Source organism: Misgurnus anguillicaudatus, chromosome 13, assembly GCF_027580225.2.
Source record: "Misgurnus anguillicaudatus chromosome 13, ASM2758022v2, whole genome shotgun sequence".
Taxonomy (NCBI): Eukaryota; Metazoa; Chordata; class Actinopteri; order Cypriniformes; family Cobitidae; genus Misgurnus; species Misgurnus anguillicaudatus.
In genome coordinates, this window is record NC_073349.2 from 22637860 (window position 1) to 22660481 (window position 22622).

At 38.8% G+C, this 22622-nt stretch overlaps 1 protein-coding gene across 1 annotated transcript; it reads left to right on the plus strand.

The window, feature by feature from the left end:
- The first annotated feature begins 202 nt into the window (after positions 1–202).
- xkr7a (XK related 7a) lies at positions 203–21671 on the plus strand. The gene is made up of 3 exons (XM_055188884.2): positions 203–810; positions 13422–13621; positions 18092–21671. The coding sequence occupies exons 1-3, from the start codon at positions 308–310 to the stop codon at positions 19045–19047; spliced, it is 1659 nt and encodes a 552-aa protein (XP_055044859.2). The 5' UTR covers positions 203–307; the 3' UTR covers positions 19048–21671.
- The last annotated feature ends 951 nt before the right edge of the window (positions 21672–22622 follow it).

Below are 22622 nucleotides of genomic sequence, written 5' to 3' on the forward strand. Positions count from 1 at the left end.
GGTGGTGTTTTCCTTTAAGACCACGAAGCGTTATCTTTCACCTTTTGTAAGATAAGCATCTTAGCCTGTATTGTGAATTGATCACCACAAGCTTAAAATTGTCTATTCACATACAGCCACCGCTTACAATACTAAATTCATTTAACGACGAAAACAGGTTAGTAAATGCTCAAGCTGTAATACCGAGGACCGTTTTCATCCCTCCCTCCCTCATCCCTCCCACACAGACACACGACCCCCCTCTCTTCATCCATCCCTCCCCTCCCACCGTCTCTCTATTCCATCCACTCTCTTTTCTACAACAAACATGGCCGCGAAATCAGACGGCACAGCCGTGTCTTTGCAGAATGACATTCCGCCGACGTGCCTCCCCGCTCCGGAGAAACGCACGCCCCAGAAGGAGCACTCCCTCCTGGACTGCTGCTGGACCCTATGCGCCCTCTTGGTGTTTTTTTCGGACGGTGCTTCGGACCTGTGGCTGGCTGCCGACTACTATCTCAGGCGGGACTATTGGTGGTTCGCGCTGACACTCGTTTTCATCCTAATACCGTCTGTGGTGGTGCAGGTGCTCAGTTTCAGATGGTTCGCGTACGATTACTTGGACGCGAACGGGAGCGGCACGGCCGCGGCTGCTTTGGTGGCGGCGTCCAACGCGGAGGCTCAGTTCAGCACCAAGGACAGCGAACAACGGGGCGCTGGCCGGTCTGCCGTGATCACCGGAACCCGGAGCAGGACCGACGCGTGCTGCAGAGTCTGCGTGTGGCTCTTTCAATGCATCGTCCATATACTTCAGCTGGCACAGGTGTGGAGGTATGTAAGGGGCGTACTTGGGAATTTTGAATATATGGTAAAATACTAACGTGTCACATCAGCAGTTCATACCCTCCATTGTTCATCACATGGAGGGTCCTCTCTCAAGCAAAAGTGTAACACACCCACCTTACACTCCTGAATATAAAGGTTTCTTTAAAAGTTATTTGTTGTGTGGTTCACTAAAGAACCAATAACATCAACAGAACCTTATAAATGTGGCATAAATGCAGACTACAACAAAGTAAGAAAGAGCTTTTGATTGAAACGTTCTTTGGAGAACCAAAATGGTTATTTTGTGTCATCCTTGCAAAACCATTTTTAGCACCTTTATTTTCAAGAGTAAAGAAGCAAAGTCTAAGGGTAAATATTGGCCAAATCAGTAGTTGTGTTATACAAGAGAGGACTTCAGCTTTAGTATTTTGCACAGATTGATGAATTCAGCATGGTCTCCATTGTTTAAAATAATTCATGGATAATTTTAGGACATCACAATAATATTGCCGGTCACTGTTTGAGTTTTTTTAGTCAGTGAGTGAAAGGAAGCCTCTTTTTTATTACCACCGCTGTGTATTTCCTGTTGCCAGTTCATCATTATATCCAAGCCGTTTGGTTCCAGGCCCCTCCTCCTCCACCTCTTATGGGCTTCTGGGTCAATAATCTCCCAGAGAGACTCCTCCAGTCATTCAATCTGTCCACCAGAAATCGCCTTATGTACACTCTGAAATCCTTCTGTTTTTACGGCATCGCACTGGATATTCCTCTTTTTTTGTATTGCTTGCCATTGGTTCAATTTTAGAGCGGATAACAGATTTGTTTTTATTTATTTTAACATGGGGCATGTTCTGTTTTCTGCTAAGCTTCAGTGTGGTTGTGGATGACAGACGGCACTCAACAACATTTGTAAAAGCTTTGCGTCAGAAAGGCAAAGGTCGTGGGTTCGATTCCCAAGGAACACTCATCATGCCGACAAAATGTACACCATTTGGATGTAAGAGTCGGCCAAATGCATAAGTATAAACATTTAAAGCGATTTAAATCTACTCTGTCAGGAAAAAATGATCTCTAGCTGTAAAAAAAGTCCATAGAAATTACAGTGTTGCTTGCAGCTGGTTGCCAGTAACTTACCTTAGATTAAAATTTATGTTATTTACTGGCAATATTTTGTTCAAAGTTAAATGAACATTAAACATTTAAGACAAAGTCTTTGTCTTTACAGTAAAACTAAAATAACAGCATCAAGCAAAGCTTTCTGGGAAACAAAATCTAAAGCAAAAAAACAGAAAAAGGTTGATGATGATTTCTGGTTCCCAAAATGCTTTGCATGAGGCCGTTATTGTATAGTTTTATTCTGTAAAGATAAAGACTTGTTCATATTTAAAATTTATTTAACTTTGAACAAACTCTTGCCAGTAAATAACATAAATTTAAATCTACGGTACAGTGTTGGTTGCAGCTGGTTGCCGGTAGCTTGCCGTGGATTTACATTTATGTTATTTACTGGCAACATTTTGTTCAGGGTTAAATCAACATTAAACATTTGCAAGTCTTTGTCAAAATCTGAAGCAAAAACAGAAAAAAGTTGATGATGATTTCTAGTTCCCAGAATGCTTTACATGAGGCTGTTATTGTATAGTTGTATTACGTAAAGATGAAGACTTGTTAATATTTAAAATGTATTTAACTGTGAACAAACATCTTGCCAGTAAATAACATAAATTTAAATCTACGGTAAGTTACCGGTAACCAGCTGCAAGTAACACTGGAATTTCTACTGATTTTTTTTTACAGTGTATTAAACTTTAACAAGTCTTTATCTTTACAGAATAAAACTAAAATAACATCCTCAACTAAAGCATTCTGGGAACAAAATCTGAAGGAAAAAAAACTGAAAATGGTTGGTGAGGATTTTTGGTTCCCAGAATGCTTTGCATGAGGCTGTTATTTTATAGTTTTATTCTTTAAAGACAAAGACTTGTTAATGTTCATTTAACTTAGAACAAACTGTTGCCAATTAATAACATAAATTTAAATTTACAGTAAGTTACTGGCAACCAGCTGCCAGTAATACTGTAATTTCTACGTAATCTTTTTACAGTGTGGAATTGTTTTGAAAGAATCCATCTAGTATACATATAGTACCAATATGCACCTTTGAGGTACTTAAATAAACTCTTTAGGTACTGTTTTGATCATTTCTTTTCTAACAGTAGAAAAGTAGAATTTAATTGTACACCTAAAAAACTTCACTATGTGAACCCAGAGTTTAATTCATTCACATATACACTCTAAAAACAAACGGTGCTAAATAGCGCTTAAAGTGGTTCTTGGCTCGTAATCATAGAGGAACCATTTATATTGCTATATAGCACCTATGAAGCACATATGAAGAGCCATACGGGGGTCATATAGCACCACTATAGCACCACATATGGTTCTACATAGCACAATATTGTTCTACACAGGTGCTACACAAGTACTTCGTCGGTGCTATATGGCACTTAAAAATGGTTCCTCTATGATTAAGAGCCAAGAATCACTTTTAGTGCTATTTAGCGCCGTTTGTTTACTCTATAAACACACATGCATAATGCAGGCATGTGTTGTGAATGAATGCTGTGTGTTTGTAGTTACACACACACAAAGGCAGCGATGTGTGTTGATTAGCAGTGACAGGGCTCAGTTTCTGTGTGAGTGGACATTTGGCCTGCTGGATCACCCGCAGGTGTTTGCTGTCACTGATATCACAAAGCTGCCAGCATTTTCAATCAAACTACATCTGTGCTCCTGTCACAACACACATGCTGCCTGTAACTGCTCTTCTTCTCCCCTTGACCTTTTGGTTACGGATCCATGTTTCTTGTGTTTCTGACCTTTTCCATAATGCCATCATTCTGTCATACCACATTTTCCATAATAAATTATTTTGCACTCTCAGATGTTTCAGACGAATTTCAGTGATTTAAAGCAAAGCAGCCAGCCAGCAAGAAGCCAGAGAGTGGGGAATAATTTGTAACTAATTTAAATAAATCGAACCATTAGCACGTTTTATTCACAAATTAGCCTTGAGGAATTTAGTCTAAGCCCTACTGAGCTGTGCACCAGTGAATATATAATTCACTCAAAACAGTTTCAGCAACCACAGACAAACAGCATTGGCACTGCAGGCTCTCTCTCTCTCTCTCTTTCTCTCTCTCTCTCTGCTAGGTACCTGAATACCAGCATATTCACATTTTAACGTTTACCTCTGTCTGACTTGTCGTATAAACCCATGGATTTTTATATTGTTCACCTCCATCTACTTTCTGACTGAATCTTTGCTTAAAAGCTTCTGAGCAGAGCTTTCCACAGGCTCTGTCTTTGTTTGATTGGCATTAGCAGTAATGCCTTTAAATCTGCCATCAGCACGGGGCTTGTCACATCTCTGCATTAGAGGGATTATAGATGTTTACCTGCGGCAGTCTGTGAGACAGAGAGTGAGACAACTATGAGCTACTACAGACAGACGAGGAGCTATAGGCGTAGTAGAGTATATGTGAAAGTAAAGACTTTTTTCAGGTTTGCATAAAGCTTTAACTGCATTTTAAATTAGACAGAGAAATTGAATTGGGCGTTTATCTGATAATTTACCATTGTGAAGTACTCAGTTTGTTTAAACGGGTTGTGAGTGACACGAGTGGGTATGCAATGATAAAGAATTCAGAAAAAAAGATCTGTGGAAGATGCGACTCAATTTGACTGACTAAATTTAGAAGTGAGTGGGATTGATTTTCCCAAAAATTAATAAGGCCAATGCAATTGCTCATGTTAGTTCATTTTGCATTAAAGGGGTGGTTCAATGGTATTTCATGCATTTTGACTTATTAACACAGTTATAAAGTTGTTTTCTCATGTTAAACGTAGGCAAAGTGTCAAAAGCGCACTTGGGTGTGTTACAGAGTATTTCTGTGCCGAATGCACTTCGCCAAGGTTCATACAAGTTTCGGAAAGTTTTTTATTTGATTACGGGTCCACCTGACATTTCAGGGGTTTCTCGTATCACTTCTTTTTATGGGCACTTCCCCTGGAAAACCCTGCCTACCTGTCAATCAGCGGGAGACGCTAGAACTTGCAAACATCATATCACGTGACACAGCTTTGTTTAATTTCAAAACTCAACAATGGCATGAAAGAAAAAGTGTGTTTTCGGATGTAAGGAGAAGAAAGCCAGCCTTATCGAAACAATGGATATAGTTTATTATTCGGGGTAGCAGCGGAGTTTTGCATGTGTGTTTGTTTAACGCTAGCCTGGTCCAAACCAGACTCTCGTACATTCATTTCAATTGTACAGAGAGTCTGGCCACGCTTCAGTGCAAAGCGTTACTTCCGTTAAGAAGGGTCCTCTGTTGAAGTTTAAAACTATTGGATCTGCCCAGAGTCACTCAGGATCTGCCATAGGCGATCGCTAACGTGTGGTCGTGACGTATATCATGCGCCGAAACCGGCCGGAAACAACAAGTCAGAATACTCAGACCAACAAAACTTAGCAAACCTGGTTCTTGCTCCGGCTTTTACTTCTGTATATTCGGCAGCTTTGCAACAAAGGACCGAATAGCTTTTCTCACATCTTTCTCCGCTGCCATTACTGAACTACAACTCAAACTGACACACGACCTCAACGTCATCGTTCTTAGCCACCCCCCTCTGTTCGCTGATTGGACCTGCAGTTTTTTGCAGGAGAAAACGAAACTCTACACAGCAGTCCCAGACGTAGTACTGAAGCGAAATGAAAATTAAGCGGAAGCACGTAGGAAGGCGGAGCCAGGCTAGTTTAATGCTGTTTTTCACTGAAAAGTCACAACCGGGTCATGAGTTACATGTGATAAGAAAGACTTTGGTCTTATGTTGGAAATAGGCGCGTGCATATTATATAAATGACACAAACATGTAGTGAATCATAAGTTAAACAGTGTTGTATAGTTGCATGACTCGTACTCCTCCCGTGGTAGTAACTCCTCCTTAATCATTTTTTCGCACGTTATCGGAAATAATCGGTAAAGCTAATCTTTCTTTTATAAATCTGATTAAACTAAAGGCTCTTCGGAGATATAAAGGATGTAATACTACTCTATAGGTACTCCAGATTAACATCAGAAATGCAGAAACAGGGTGTGTTATGAGCTTTAAGTAATGTTAACAGTAAGACCTTGTTGTAAAGTATCACCATGTTTTTTTAAAAAATGTGGCTGTTTTGAAACCTGTTTTGAAAAGAAAAAAAAAGATCCTTAGCTGTCAGTGGGGCAGTGCCCTTTCCAAAGGTACACTTTGCACCTATAGAGTTCATATTACATCAGAAGTACATACAAAGAGTGCATTTTAGTACCTCGAAGGTACACAAAAACACCTGCTGTGTTGAGAGAAATGACAACATATCCTCTGAGCTGAGGTCACAATATTTTACTATAAAGCCCACGAGAGAAGATTTATTACCGTATTAATGGTCATTTAAAGTTTTATGAAAGTCATTTCTTTTCTTTTGCCATAAAGTGCTGCCTGATGCATGCCGAGGTTTAAATGTGCAGTTTAAAAATTAAATGTGCAAAAGAGTCATATTCACTATGTACATTCAATTTTTGTTCACCTAATGTGATGTTAAATGACTCCATTATTCACCTGTGCTTTCAACACATTCAGCCAGAGAGAGGTTTAACTCTGATATGTGTTGATTCAGAGGTTGATTTGTATTACAGCAAACAGAAAAGCTATTTGTTATTGGGTTCATCCCTCAATGGACAGTTTAATTAGAAGTTCCCTGTTGAGCAAGCCAATAGTATGTTTAAAATCCACATCGCCTTTATTTCCAGCTGGACTGTCTGAAATTCAGACACTTGTATTGGTATGGGTGACCAAGAGGCAGGAATGCACCACCTTAAATAGTCTCAGCTACAATGAAAGGTGATATGAGACTGATTTTCTTTGTGGACATCAAAGTTAAGCTCTACTGAGGCCGGACAGCTTAATGCCTTCTTGAAACATATTCCTGAGAGTGAATTCGCTGAGATTAACTGTGACAAGACAAGGAACCTATAAAACTTAAGCCAGGGTTATTGTGTGGTTGATAAACTGCGGGACGCTGTGGGCAGCTGTGGATTTGAGTGAGATTTGCCCTCGTCTGTGAATATGGCTGATCTGAAAGGTTGAGTAATGCGTGGAGTACAGAACCTTTGAATACATCTCCACAGAGTCTTGGTTTTTATCTTCCGTGTCTAAAATCTATATTGCATATTTGACATCATAAAGTGCTTACTTGCCTTTACATTTCTCAAAGCCAGTGGCGGCTAGTGACTGCTCTTCCGAGGGGCACAAATTCAAAATATGTGTTCGTAATGTCATGTGAACCATGTGCATGACGTGTTTTGTCAAAATAAGTGCCTGCTGCACACGCGTCAAACCCGTTTATGATTAAAGGGAAGTTCACAACATACACACAAGACACTCCCTTAACTCATTCACCGCCAGCCTTTTTGAGAAAAGTTGCCCACCTGCATTTTTGTGATTTTAACAAAATTTTCACAAAATTCCTTGCAGGAAAAATCATTTTCTATAAATATATAAACATACAAATTATATTAAATTAAAGAACACACCCTCTGCTTTCAAACAAACAATAAACAAACAAACAAACAAACAAAATGGGGAAAAAACGTTTCATTATATATTTACTTTTTCTACTTAATTTAACCACTGAAATATGGATATTTCTCTTCAAAAATACAACATTTTGAGCAAAAAGCTTAAAAAATTGCGTTTTTGTAAAGGAATTTATGTTAGAGATCAGACTCAGAATGACTATCAAACATAAAGGCAGTTAAAATAACCATTAAATCTTTTTAACTTCCGTTTTTGATCAATTCGATTTGGTCAATGGCGGTGAATGAGTTAACACTAAACTTTGATTATGCATGAGATTATGCGAGTATCTGGCAAACGCTAGCGTCTCTTTTATCATAAACTCTTTAGACGCGTCTGCAGCAGGCACTTATTTTGACAAAACACGTGATGCAAATAGGTTCACTCGACGCGCCAAACACATATTTTGAAATTACTAACCACACACATGTTGTGACAAACTTCGCATCGTGTGCCTTCAAAAAAAGAAGTCACCGGCTGCCACTGCTCAAAGCCATTTAAATCATTAAGCGTTAATTAAAGCATAATATTTCGATTGTTTATTCGTAATCTATTCTATACATAATTGACCAACATAAAGCAGTTTACATTCCACTTATATTTCACACTTATATTTTGTTTCAAACCAGTATTTGCATTAAGTCTGTGTGGATAAAAGAGGCTTCATCCATCACTGGTCAGCAGACGTCTTTATGTTTTTGACCACAAACTTTTACTATTTCAGCTTAACTGACTATTAAAATGATTTAGGTCACAATATAAATTCATATGCAATAATTCAGATTCACTTTTAATGAAGCAAATCTCTATAAAGACCTAAAGTGACAATCAGTGTTAGTCAGAGTGACATTTGTCCAATTTGACATTCAACCTTTTTTGTCCCTCATCCGTAAGCGTAATTTGCATGCTACCACGCAGCCTGTTCACGCAGACACCATACGTCATCGGCGCGTTCATCTTCTGTCTGTAAACAGAGGGAGAATGGCAAACTTTTCTGCTGAATTGACAACCTGCACAGGAGCCACAAAATGAAAGACATATTTTATAACAACAACAGCAAAAACTGCCTGGATCAGCAAAGAGCAAAAACCAAAATTAACATTGGTAACTTTACTGCTTTACCACGAAATGCAAACAGCTGCAGGAGGCAAAGAGTCTGAAAGGGTCACTGCACTGTTTAATTTGGTTAGGTAGGTGCGCGACTTGTTTGTATTGAGATGGATTCAGATATTCTACTTTGATGAAATTTGTGTTTGTTTACAGATTAGCATAACGATATAGTTACACTGCAAAAAATTATGTGTTAATTCCCTACACATTGTGTGTGTCATGCCATTTAAGGCATTATTTCATGTTAAAATAAATGAAAGGGACAACACAAGTTGTGTTAAAAACAGTGATGGGAGTAACGCGTTACAATTAATTCTGTTACTGTAATTCCGCTACTTTTAGCGGTAATAAACATGTAACAAATGTTTTTTTTAAATCAAGTAACGCAGTTACAATTAGTGAAATTTAAATGAGTTGGTTACTCGCGTTACTCTATTTTGTGAAAAATGAACACTTGCAGACAAGACATTTCTGATCTTATGTCACAGGACCGTGGTGGACGGCACAATGAATAATAACACAAAAGGTATGTTAGTTCAGGGACAACACATTAAATGTGTCGTCCCTATTAACACATCATTTACACATCATTTTTTGCAGTGTACTACGTCTACACAACCAAAAGTGTGCTTTAATTCTGATGTAAACCAGTTGTTTATGTTGGTTATTTTGTAGGGATGCACGATATATCGGCCGACATATCGTTATCGGCCGATAACTGCTTATTTTTATATTATCGGTCTAATAGCAAAATTAAGCAGATAAATTAAAGCCGATAAATGATGGATTATTTTGGTTTGTTGAACCACTTCACTTGCTCATTGTGGAGTTTTGATTGGTGCTTTCTGTGCCATAGCACGAAGATGACACGTATTGCGGGCTTAAGAATATTTATGCTAGTCTAGCACAAAGACAAGATGTCCGCGGTCTGGGAGTTTTTCCATTGTGAAAATAATATGAATATTTATCGGCCTATATATCGGTTATCGCCCCCCCAAATATAAAGAGTTATCGGTTATCGGTATCGACCAAAATTTCCATATCGGTGCATCCCTATTATTTTGGTAATGTTATTCACTTTCTATTGCAAAGTTTTCTCACTGAAATGAGATGTGACCATCTGATCTGTGCGTGTTCATGTGTTTTGGAGGAGGGGTGACTTTGGATGGCGATTTGAATGGAGGGTGGGATCGTGATTTCATTGCAAGTCGGCTACCGTTAGCATTTTTCAAAATTAGACACACTGGCCCTCATTTATCATTCTTGCGTAGAAACGGGCGTATATGTTGGCGTAAGATTATGCTTACACTCCTCTCACCGCCTGATTTATGAAACTGTGCGTACCGTTGATATTCAGGTGTACGCAATATCTGCCCTTCATAAATGCCGCGGCCGAAAACGATCGTCATTAGAATAACAAGCCCATATAAATTCAAGTCTCCACCTCCCCCACGCCCTCATTTTACGACATTGACACACAAAAGACGGCAAAGAAGAGAATCCGGGCAAGTGAAAAGAAACAAAATTGTTTTATTTGGGAGTTTAAAGAGTGGGATTAAAGACACATTAATAATTGGATGACAATTTGTAATATTCTTATTATTATTTTTATTATTAATTGATATTTAGAAGAATAATTATTTATTATTATTATTATTATTTACTGTTGCCTACATCTAAATTCTATGTCTGCTTAATGGTTCAGTTAATTTTTTTACAATAATATTTTAAAATGATGTAGTAACTTTTGTAGTGTGTTGTTCTGTATTTACATTCAGTTGTTTGTTAGCTGTATCTTAGATCCAGTTTGATACAGAGGTCCGGATATAATATAAATTAACAATTTGTTTCTACGACATCCTCATGTTTTAGCTAAGCTAATTCATAATTTGAAGTAATAATAATTGTAATAGTAATTACGAAATATTATAATAATTAATTCCAAGGAACAAACTGTTGAATATTGGGAACAAATTCTAAATTTATTGCCATACTTTAGACTAAATAAGAAAAAGAAGTGTCCATAATGTAGCATAAAAATAATTTGTGGCCATAATTTTGTCCGCATGTCATCATGATCGGATTTACGGCTCCATTCAACACAAGCATTTTAGTTTACCTCATCTGTATTTATTTATCATCGAATGGTATGTAACTAGCTTACCTTTTATTGCATTACCATGTTTTCGTAGCATATCCTTGTACTTTCTTGCAATGTGCCGCTTCAGATTCCAGGAAGAATATTTGCTAACTCTTTACAGTCTCTCCGCAGTCCCTTTCAATTTTTTCTTCCTGCTCAATCTTAACTTTGATTTTTACTTTACATTTATGTATAAGGCTTGAATTCCATAACTTATTGCTAGACGTTTTTACAGATTCTCGAACTAGCAAATTATCAAAGGGCGTTCTGGGTTCAACGAGCGGTGCTGAGGGAGCGGAATTTTCAGAAAGGCGCTTTCATGGTAATATTACCGCACCGTTCACATGCTCGCTCTGAAACATCAGGTTAAGCGCACAGGCTCTCAACTTAAGGAATACATATGCATACCAATCAAATGCTTTGATAAAGTCTCACAAATTAAACATTGAACATTGTTGCATAAAAATAAACACTGAAGTTTATAATTACTATGTTTTTTACAGTGGGTCATAATATATCATATATTTTAGTTTGTCAGTGCGTTTTGTGGTGTTAGGAAGTGTTTGCGCATTTCTGCACTAACTCAAAATGTGCGTACACCACCTCCTGAGCTGGCGTAGGATTTGAGCGTGCCGTACGCCAACGTCCATATTGATAAATCTCAAAGTCACCGTGGTTTTGGGTGTACGCAAGGTGTACGCTGGATATTTGGTGTACGCACTTTTGATAAATGAGGGCCACTATCTTTAAGTGTAGTTTTACTACAGTAACCATGGTTTATCCATGACTTTTATTGCATAAAGATGGTTGTTCGGTTTAAACTGTATTAAAACTGTGTTATTTTTCCGAAAGGGTTGGACTAGCAAAAATTCCATACATTTTGCTGGCTTCTAGTATATGAGCCAGTAGTGGTAACTTTATTAGGAACTCCAGCATAACATGGTTGAATTCATATCATAAACATGATAGTATGACCCTCACTAATGTAGTGTAAGGTTCAGTATAAGGTTTGGATGTGTAATGGATTTTCCCAGGTGCAGTACATAACAAATTTTGATGCAGATGTAGTACATGACATGTTTTGACAACACCTGATAAAAAATGTGTTCCTGCTGTATTTTAGTGAAACCATTTTTTGGCAGGGTGGGCAGCCACTCTATAAGATTTTGAAAGCTTTTGGGTTTTGGTTAAGCAAAGTAGTGGGCTAAGCTAAACTGCAATGTTTGTCAGTTGTCTTCCTGGAGACTTTGACAGCCATTCTCCCAGTCTGTGTACTGCTTGATTTTCCTTTCAGTGAGTGCTTTTTTACTTGCACCGCCAGTTGTGAAGAGGATGTGGAGCGATTTTATAGAACGTATCAATTTAGTGTGAATCATTCTGTCAATCTCCTGGCATCCAGAAAACACTCCTATTACTCTCAGTACCCTTGAGACCGACTAAAATATCATGGCACTTCCTGTCAAAGGCAAAAATACTTAACATCAAGATTTTGCAGGGGGCCCACATAAAATATATTTCTCTTGTACAACTGATCATTTTTTACTTCAAATCTTCCAAATATGCCATGGCTTCCATAAAGGACCCCTGTTTTATTCAACTTCCTGTGGCACTGACATCCATCTTACTACATATGTGTGCTTCTGGGGTCATGCATCACAAACTTGAGGTGATAAAAAAGATAGTGATGCCTTCCGTGAACACTTTATTTACATTAAGTGACCTTAGTGTGTCTAGGGTGGCCATTCGTGCCAGTTCTGCTGGACACGTCCTGAACATGTTTTCGGGTTCGTTCCCCGGAAGTCGCGTTGGTCGACCGCATACGTCATCAAGGTTTAATATTTCGGTTTTAATTTCAGAAAAGCAACCGTTACATTTCAAGGTAAGAATTAAATTACAATGATTGTCTGTCTTAAAAGAAATAAATCTTAATTTTCTAATGTATTTTAACTGAAATGTGAGAACCTCGATGACGTATGCGGTCGAGCAACGCGACTTCCGGAGAACGACCGTGAAAACATGTTCGGGACGTGTCCGGCGGAACTGGCACGAATGGCCACCCTAAGTGTGTCTCACAAGACATCTGCCAAAGGATCTGTGATGCTGAGGACAAAACATGAAAAGTTGGATCTATCTGGCATTCTGCTCTGATTTATTGCAGCTGGTTGTAGTCATATGTAAAACACACAGGTGTCCTATACGCTTACATACTATGTGAGAACTGTGGCATGTTGCAATTAAAATTGTTATAGACATCTATGCATTTGTCAGACGTTTTAATCAAAAGCAACAGTGTATTCAAGGTGTGCATTTTATCATTTACTTTGCATCGCAAGAAAATGGTCAAAATATGTGCCGCAACTGTCACTGTGGCAGTACCCTTAAAAAATCTCCTTATATGTACCATTAGGTACAGACATGTTTACATTTGGTACTAATATGCACATTGAGGTACCAATATGTACCTTTGAGTTACTAATATGAACTCTTTAGGTCCAAAACTGTACTTTTTGAAAGCGTACCTTTCCAGTGACAGCTTGGGTAGCTACATATTTTTACCTTTTTCTGACAATGCAGTTGAGCTACAATAGACTAAGCTATAGACATAACTAGAACCTTTTATGAGACATAAATGTGCTTTTATTTAATTTGCCATTTCTTGATAGACCCATGCTCTTTCCTGGCTGTATCTCAGGTATGTTCATGCCTTATATCTGGGAGTGCAAAGCCGCTGGCGTGGACACCATGGACACAGACATTTCTACTGGCGAATGATGTTCGAGAGCGCTGATATCAGCATGCTGAGGCTGCTGGAAACCTTTCTGAAGAGCGCACCTCAACTCGTTCTGCAGCTCAGCATTATGGTCCAGACCAGCCAAGTTCTGCCCTTGCAGGGTAAGTCACTTTACATGAACTCCAAACAATGACTATGTCCAAGCATATTCCACGTTTTATGGAATATTTGCTATATGGAACATTATACACATTTAAATATATGTACCTATTATAAATGCAGAGTTTTTTTATCTTAGTTGGATAAAATATGGACAAACCTAGTGGTTGGGTATAAATTAACCTCTTGGGGTTTTTAACCGGTGGTAGGGTTAAATACGGATATTCTTTAATTTAATATAAACCAGCAATTGGGTTTTGTAAATTTTTTACCCAGCATTCTCTGACCAAAATGTCATTTTTATACATCTAATTTCAGTGTGGCACAACTTCTTCATAAACTCACCATCTTTGGAGATCAGAGTAAAATTTTTGACTACATTGTCAGAAAAATGGTCCATATTAGTACTTAAAGGGATAGTTCACCCAAACATGAAAATAATGTCATTAATGACTCACCCTCATGTCGTTCCAAACTCGTAAGACCTCCGTTCATCTTAGTCTGAGAGCTTTCTGACCCTCCATTGAAAATCTATGTACGGTATACTGTCCATGTCCAGAAAGGTAATAAAAACATCATAAAAGTAGTCCATGTGACAGTGGGCCAGAATTTGTTGAGGCATCGACAATACATTTTGGTCCAAAAATAACAAAAATTACGACTTTATTTGGCATTGGCTTCTCTTCTGGGTCTGTTGTGAACTGCATGCACAAAACTGCAGTGACGCTGCTGACGTGTTATGTGGTGCGCCCCAGGTTTTTTTTGCGCCCGAGCTTCGTTTACAGTCTGAGGGAGATGCACGCTGTAAGAAAATCTTCGCAAACATGTCTAAGGATAAAACGTTAGCAGCGTCTTACGGCAGCAATGTCACTGTGCATGTGCATTCGCAGCAGGCGCGGGAGAGGGGACGATGCTGAATGGACTTGTAATTTTTGTATAATTTTGGACCAAAATGTATTTTCAATGCCTCAACAAATTCTAACTGACCCACTGTTGTCACATGGACTACTCTGATGATGTTTTTATTGCCTTTCTGGACATGGACAGTATACCGTAAATAGATTTTCAATGGAGGGTCAGAAAGCTCTCGGACTAAATATAAATCATCTTAAACAGTGTTACGAAGATGAACTGAGGTCTTACGAGTTTGGAATGACGTGGGGGTGAGTGGGTACCAGATGTATAGGTCTACCTGTATAGCTCATTAGGACATTTTGAAGAGTATTGCCCCAGTGACAGCAGACCATTTTTTGACCATTTTAGTCTGACAGTGTACATAGTAATTGTAATTCTTAACCTAATTTGCCAAGAAAATGATCTGTGATATGTAAAGACAGTGGGGTTACATACATGTATTATGTCAGTGTGCAAAACCGATATTAGTTTTTGTCAGATGAATATTTAAGTAATTTCATTAATGATTAAATTCAGATCCGCACCCTGTAGTTACGGCGCAATTTGTTTTATTGTGCCCTAGAGGGGCACCATCCAACTTTGCAATGAATAAAGAGAAACACCATTTAACACGAAAATTACAGTCATCAAATAATGATTTAGAAAATTACCAGAAAATTAGAGATACGCGTTAGTGTCATCGTGTATAATGGTGACATTTTACAATCACCGTTAATTGTAGTTTCATTGCTCCAATCTATCTCCGGCTCTGTCAGGAAGGAACAGGACATGCCACGGTTACAAACCCACCCGTCAGATGCCTTTGATCACAGACCGGCGAGAACTCTCTGCTGCATTAATACTGCACTACGGGAACAATTGTTGCCACTGTCAGATGTTCCCCGGGGAATTTTATCCAAATGTCAAACAGCAAACTGTGACTCTAAAGAACAGTCAGAGATGGTTAACTGCAGGATGCGATCTTTATTGAAAGGTTTCGTTCCTGTTTCTTTTTGTGTCGTACTGACAATAGGTTCGAGAGGAGAAGGCTTGCTCGTATATTCAGTAAGATTGCTGAGTACATCAATTATACAAAGATAAAAATGATCTGCCAAAAAGAGATCACAGCAAGGCATACCCAGTTCTCAGGAGATAACCAGTGGACACCCTAGAGTCAGCAGTGTACAGACTACAGAAAGCAGTGCAAGATTTTTCTTTTGGTTTGCACTGACCTGCACTTTTATAGTAAAAGGTTTTTCCCTTGTGTGCTATATATGATGTTATTAGTGATGTTATGGATATGGCTGGGTGTGCCATAACCACACAGGATCACATTCAGAGCAGTGAATGATAGCTGGACAAATAACTAATGACTGTCTTCCTGCTGATTAAAGGAGATCCTACATTTGACTTCTCCTGACTAAGTGGGTGAGCTGATGAATGGTCAGACAGGAACCTTGTCAAATATTCATGAGAGCTTTTTCACGCTCTACAGCACTCAGATTTTTTGTGGTTGTTGTTGTTAAAGGGAGTTGTGGGGTTTTCTCTCTTTCTTTATATTATATTATTGGATTATTTGCTCATCTTATGCTGTAGTTTATGATTGGCAACGCAAATGCAACAATGATTTGCTTTTTTAGCCAAGGAAACCATAGATCATTTGGTCTTGTTCAATTTTATTAGTATTAATTATGAAGGCATTATATGTATGATTTTTGGATTAAAATACCCCAAAACTACTAGCACAGTGTCACAGTGTTTTGTTTTTGTATGGAAACCTCTAGCAGCATAAATGACCTATTGTGCGTTTAAAATGTTTCACTTTGGACTTCCGATTAGTATTTTGGAAAAGACATAGTTTAACGTTTTAGACTTTGACATCTTTTAAAGGCCCACTCCCCTTACGAAAATTAACCATGGTATTATTGTGGTAAAAGTGTAGTAACCATGTTTTTTTGGTGTATTGATTACTATACTACTAGTATTTATGCTCTCTGGCTTTATTTTATTTTTATTTAGCATTATCTTCTCTTCCTGGTCTGTGTAAACTGCATGCACAAGACTGCAGTGACGCTGCTGACGTGTTATGTGGTGCGCCCCAGCTTTTTTTTTGCGGCCGAGCTTTGTTTACAGTCTGAGGGAGATGCACGCTGTAAGAAAATGTTCGCAAACATGTCTGAGGATAAAACGTTAGCAGCGTTGTACGGCAGCAACGTCACTGTGCACATGCATTCGCAACAGACGCAGGAGAGAAGACATTGCTGAATAAAGTTGTAATTTTTTTATCATTTTGGACCAAAATTTTGTCACGCTGTAGGCATTCCCCATAGGGTCAGCTCTGACGCGGCATTGAAGATCCCTCGAAAGGACTCCCTGTCTATGACGTCACGCTCAACCATTGGTCGAATTTGATATACATACTCAGACACCGTCATGCTGTAGGCGTTCCCCATAGAGTGACCTCTGACGCAGCGTTAAAGTTTCCTTGAAAGGGGATGTTCCCTGAGAAGGGAATGAGACACTGCGTCTCCCCTGCCATAATCCCGGCGTGCCTGTACACCCGCTTTCGGCATATGCCAGATAAAGTCGACGTTCCTTTCTGCCATATTTATGCTCTCTGGCTTCCGTCTTTGATGTCACGCCCAACGATTGGTCGAACTTGATATACATACTCAGATGCCGTCACACTGTAGGCGTTCCCCATAGCATCAGCTCTGACGCAGCGTTGAAGTTCCCTCGAAAGAGAATGTCTCAGGTTACGTATGTAACCCTTGTTCCCTGAGAAGGGAACGAGACGCTGCGTCTCCCTGGCCATATTCACGGCGTACATGTGCTTCGGCATATGCCAGATAAAGTGGGCGTTCCTTTCCACCGTATTTATGCTCTCTGGCATAGTAATCAAAACCATGGTTATTTTGTGGTTACCATGTTTTTACTACAGTAACCATGGTTTTTTGGTTTTAACTGTAGTAAAACCATGGTTAATTTTCGTAAGGGTCAAGTGCGTGCTTGAAATGTCCAATTTCCACTGAAACAGGAAGTTAGGGCTGGGCATATTGAGTGGCCACTCCCACTTTTAAAATTGCCAGTAGTGTTTAGTTTACCTCATAGCCTGGAATTTGCTTAAAAGCTGAAGTGCAGAATGATGTCATAAAAATCATCAATCTGTATTTGCACAAACGGTAAGTTTAAAATGCTTTTATTTTCATTTAATGTGTTGAAGTATACTAGTTTATAGATATCCGTAACATATTTATACTTAAAGCTATTAACCTTTACTTTTGATTTTATGAGGACTTTAAACACATTAGACACATGAAAACATGCTGCCTTGAAAAACAATTAAGATTTTATATTAAAATTAGCCTCTTTAATGATTTTGGAGACCTACAATGTTGTTCACCCACACCATTTATATACTCTCTAATATATGAAACACCAAATAAATCCTTAACTCAATTCCTATTTTTCCAGCAGCTTGAAATGGAATGAAAATGGAAATAATAGCATAAGTCAACCGTCTGTCTGCTTCCACCCACTCTGCATCACTTTTATTCTTATTCTTATTGTGTTTATAGGTTTGTCTGCATCAGCCTCTCTGGTGTCTCTGGGTTGGATGATGGCATCTTATCAGAAGGCATTACGAGACTCTCGTGACGACAAGCTTCCCATGTCATATAAAGCAGTGATGGTGAACATCCTTTGGCACTTGTTCACAGTGGGAGCGCGTGCCATGGCCTTCGCTCTTTTTGCCTCCATCTTCCAGCTCTACTTTGGCATTTTCATCGTGGCCCACTGGTGCGCCATGACGTTCTGGATTATCCAGGGCGAGACTGACTTCTGCATGTCTAAATGGGAGGAAATCATCTACAACATGATGGTGGGCATCGTGTACATATTCTGCTGGTTCAGCGTGCGTGAGGGTCCCACGCGATGCCGTCTGCTCCTCTACAGCCTCATAGTTCTGGTTGAGAATGTGGCCCTTACTGCCATTTGGTACATATACCGCAGTCCACGTACCTCGGACTTTTACGCCGTGGTGATAGTTTGTGTGGTGTGTTGCAGCTACGCCCTGGGCACATTTTTTATGTTCGTCTATTACTGCCTGTTGCACCCTGATGGGCCTGTGTCTGGGACCTATATTGGATGCTGCGGGGTACGGGTGAGTGCCGTTCCAGATCCCTGCATTTCATCGCCCACTTCTGCTGCTCCTTTGGATGCGGTCAGCAGCCCTCCACGGACACTGCAGAGGACTAAAGGAGGCGAGGCGGTTGATGGTGGGGATGTGTTCAAAGTGCGGCCCATTGCGAGCATTCGAACCCCCGCACCTCGCCTCTCACCAAGGACAGAGGGGCCGGTAATTCGCATCGACTTGCCCAGGAAACAATACCCAGCGTGGGACGCCCACTTCATTGATCGCAGACTGCGAAAGACCATCTTGGTACTGGAAAGTGCGGCTCCGGTCACGCCAAGGATCCAGTATCGGTGTCTAGGCACACCCAAGGAAGTGATGGAGTATGAGACAACAGTCTGAAAATTTTTTAGATTAGCTGCTTATCTGTGCAAATATAGGATGTAGTACATAAGTGTGCAAAGTCTGTCCTCTCCCGCATTATAAGGCGGAGACGCAGTGGAAGTTTGGTACTGTAGATGGACTCTGTGTAGGCACCTGACATGATACACTATTGTCTAAACAAGGGCCACACTGGTAAAATGAGACCACAGGTTATTGGGTCAGAGCTTTAGGAAGTTATGCAGGATAAAGCTGATTATTTTAAGCAAAAAAGAAAACACCAGAATTGAGATATAGGAGTAACAAGGTTACAAAACACCTATCAATGTAGTACATCAACGGTGATGGTGCTTAAACACATCATTAACACCATTTCAAACCATTCTGGATGTTTTTATTGAAACTTTTGGGGCCTGAACAGCAATTACTGAATCCATTCGGTAGTAATGTGCTCTGTTCCTCTGAGGTTGTGATGTGTTCAAGGCCTTAATGAGTTTTATCTTGCCCATTCAACATCTGAAAGGTGCATTCCAGCCATCTTTAGCAGCAGTTAGGTTTCAAACATTGAACAAATTGTGTCTGTGGTTCTTTCACAAAAATAAAATAAGCTCCTGATAATGTTTTCAGGCATTGTTAAGCACAGAATGTAATGCCATCATGGACAGGTTTCAATCACAAGATTTCTATTCTCCTTTAAAACTATTCATGTTTTTAAAAAGAAGCTCCTCACCATCAAGGCCACTTTTAAGTAGACACATTTCAAGGATAAACAAGAATCACTAAATAATGCTGTATTTCAGTTTTGTACATGTTACATAGTATCATAATGCTGATAATAGGTCTGATGCTGAAAAGTGGGTGGGTGCATCTACAAATAGGATTTCATAAATGTTTATTTAAATGTCAAAGAATCCGGATTAAGCTTATTTATTAAATGCCTGTAATTTGAAAGTAAGAATGGTATTACAACAGTAAGGGATATCCATGTCTAAGCTAATAAGTTTGTATGTTGCTCATTGTATTGATGTCACGGTTAAAAGGAAGAAAGTCATATAGCATTAAGCATTTGTTTACATGTTTCCAAACACTTCTCTTTTTATGATTCATTAAAAACTTAATCAGCCTTATGAATATGCCATTTCAAGTAATTTACATTATCTGGTGCAATAATACTCATAAGTGTTTGAATTGTGAAATGTACATTTAAAATGCATATGAAGAAATCTACACAGTATGTTGTGTGTTTTTTTTCATCTAGTATTTCATATTCTGTTCTAGATTGATTTAACTTTTTTAGTTTTTATTGTGGTGGTTGTTCTTTCTTTCTTTCTTTCTTTCTTTCTTTCTTTCTTTCTTTCTTTCTTTTCATTGGTTTAAAACTCAAATGACAGCTTTGTTGTAAACACACTATAATATTTACTTAAAGGACAAGTTCGGTATTTTACACTTAGCCCTGTTTTCAGATTGTTTATGATGAGGTGGAGCGGTTTTGGCTGAAATTTGGACATATGCTGCTGGCCCGAGAATTTTCGGTTTCTGTTGTATCACCCCCTCCCCACCACCACCCTCACAATGGCTGGATAGGTGCACTGGAGCAATCCTTCCTGGGATGCATTGAGCTTTCGTTTGCAGAGACGTGGGACTCACCGAGTGGTCGGGGGTGTTCAATTATGTGCTCGCACAAAAATCGCTGCAGAAGATGCTTTCCAACAGGTTTTATCGTCGTTTTTGTCCAACTCCATTGACTTGTATTAGATGTTGTGAGGTACGGTATTACTCCGCTGTCAGAAACGGAAATGGAGTTGTTTGTATTCTTGCAATTGTCAAAGGTGGATTATCGCCGCCAACTGGGCTGGAGTGTCTATTATTCAAGCTGTGGAAAAATAGGTCCACAAGTTCACAACGAATGCTAGAACACCTGTTGGAGGGCATCTTTTGCGGCGATTTTTGTGTGAGCATGTCGGCGAGCGCCCCTGACCACTCGGTGAGTTTCACGTCTTTGTAGACGAGAGTTTAATGCATTTTGGGAGGGATTGTTCCAGTGCACCTCTGCCATTGTGAGGGTGGGGGAAAGGCCAGCAGCATGTGTCCAAATTTCAGTCAAAATTGTTCTGTTTCATCATAAACACGATCTGAAAAAGGGGCTTTAAGTGTAAAATAGCGAACTTGTCCTTTAACTCAATATTGGGCTATTAGTTAAAAGAAGTTGATTATCCATTTTTTTTTAATACTATGTTGACCGATTTCATGTTATTGCCATTAACAGGAACAACTTTTGGCATAACTGTTCTGTATGTCCATTTTGTACTGTGTTATCATGTTGGTGCTAGCTGGAAAACCTCAGCACAGCTTCTGTATGCTCTATCAATGTGGATCATATTCATTCACTCTGGTTAATGCTGGATTTTACCGTAGACACGCTGAAAGACGTTAAGCCTTACACTGCACCTGCAAGACTGTTGCTGTCGACTATGAAAAGAAAGAAGTCGAAACTTCAGCCATGTGTTTTATTTGGAAAATAAAGCAAAATTGTGTGTTTACTTATCTGACCAAAGCATCAACAATGTGTGTTTTGTTTTGCTTTTGATGTTAAAATGAAAACTGAACCATTAAAAGTATTATTTTAACTTACCTTTAAAGGGATAGTTCTAAACCTGTAAGAATTTCTTTTTTCTGAAGAAGATATTTTGATAAATGATGGTATCCACACAGCTGGTTGTAACCCATGACTTCCATAGTAGGAAAACAAATATTATAGAAGTATTGTGATAAATGATCAAAAAGATATTCTGAAAAATGATGGTAAGCACACAGCTGACGGTACCCATTAAATTCCCTCGTAATTGTTTATCCTACTATGGAAGTCAATGGTTACAATCAGCTGTGTGCTACCATCATTTATTAAAATATCTTTTTTTGTGTTCATCAGAAAAAAGAAATTTATACAGATTTAGAACAACATGAGGATGAGAAAATGATGACAGAATTTTCATTTTCATTACAATTTTTAGGTTTACTGCACTCTTGTGGAGGACCGTCGAATAGCAAGGGAGTGTAGTGTAGTGCATTTGACATTTTGTACATTCATATTGTACCTTTTATCTGTATGGATTTTACCTAGGAATTCAGTTCATTATTTTGATACCTATACAGATATAATGACATCTTAATAGCATCCCCAAACAAATGATAATTCAAACAGTGCTCATTCACAAGCTTTTAAAACCCTTGGTATAACACTATTATGTAACATGTACTCGCTGCCAAGCATAGCATAATCAGAATGACTTATCCAAGACTTCCCTCATCACAGTTTGGTTGGGTTTTAGAGCCAATGATTATGAAACTTGAATTGCTTCACATTTGTCTGGAATTGAAGACAGATATAGACAGACAGCTGTGAAAATTAAACAAATACAAAATATTTAATAGACTAACTAGGGTTTTATTGGATCAGTGGAAAAGTAGATATGAAGTGAAATGTTACCCCTGAACTGTTACTGTATTACATCAGATAAATCAGATGTCACAATTAACTGCTATGTTCTCATACTAGTTAAAGGATTAGTCCATTTTTAAATTTTTATTTTTCTCAT

Coding starts and splice junctions, on each gene's coding strand:
- xkr7a (XM_055188884.2), top strand. CDS start 308: ATGGCCGCGAAATCAGACGGCACAGCCGTGTCTTTGCAGAATGACATT. Junction 811..13,421: donor CAGCTGGCACAGGTGTGGAG/GTATGTAAGGGG, acceptor GCTGTATCTCAG/GTATGTTCATGCCTTATATC. Junction 13,622..18,091: donor CCAAGTTCTGCCCTTGCAGG/GTAAGTCACTTT, acceptor TTGTGTTTATAG/GTTTGTCTGCATCAGCCTCT.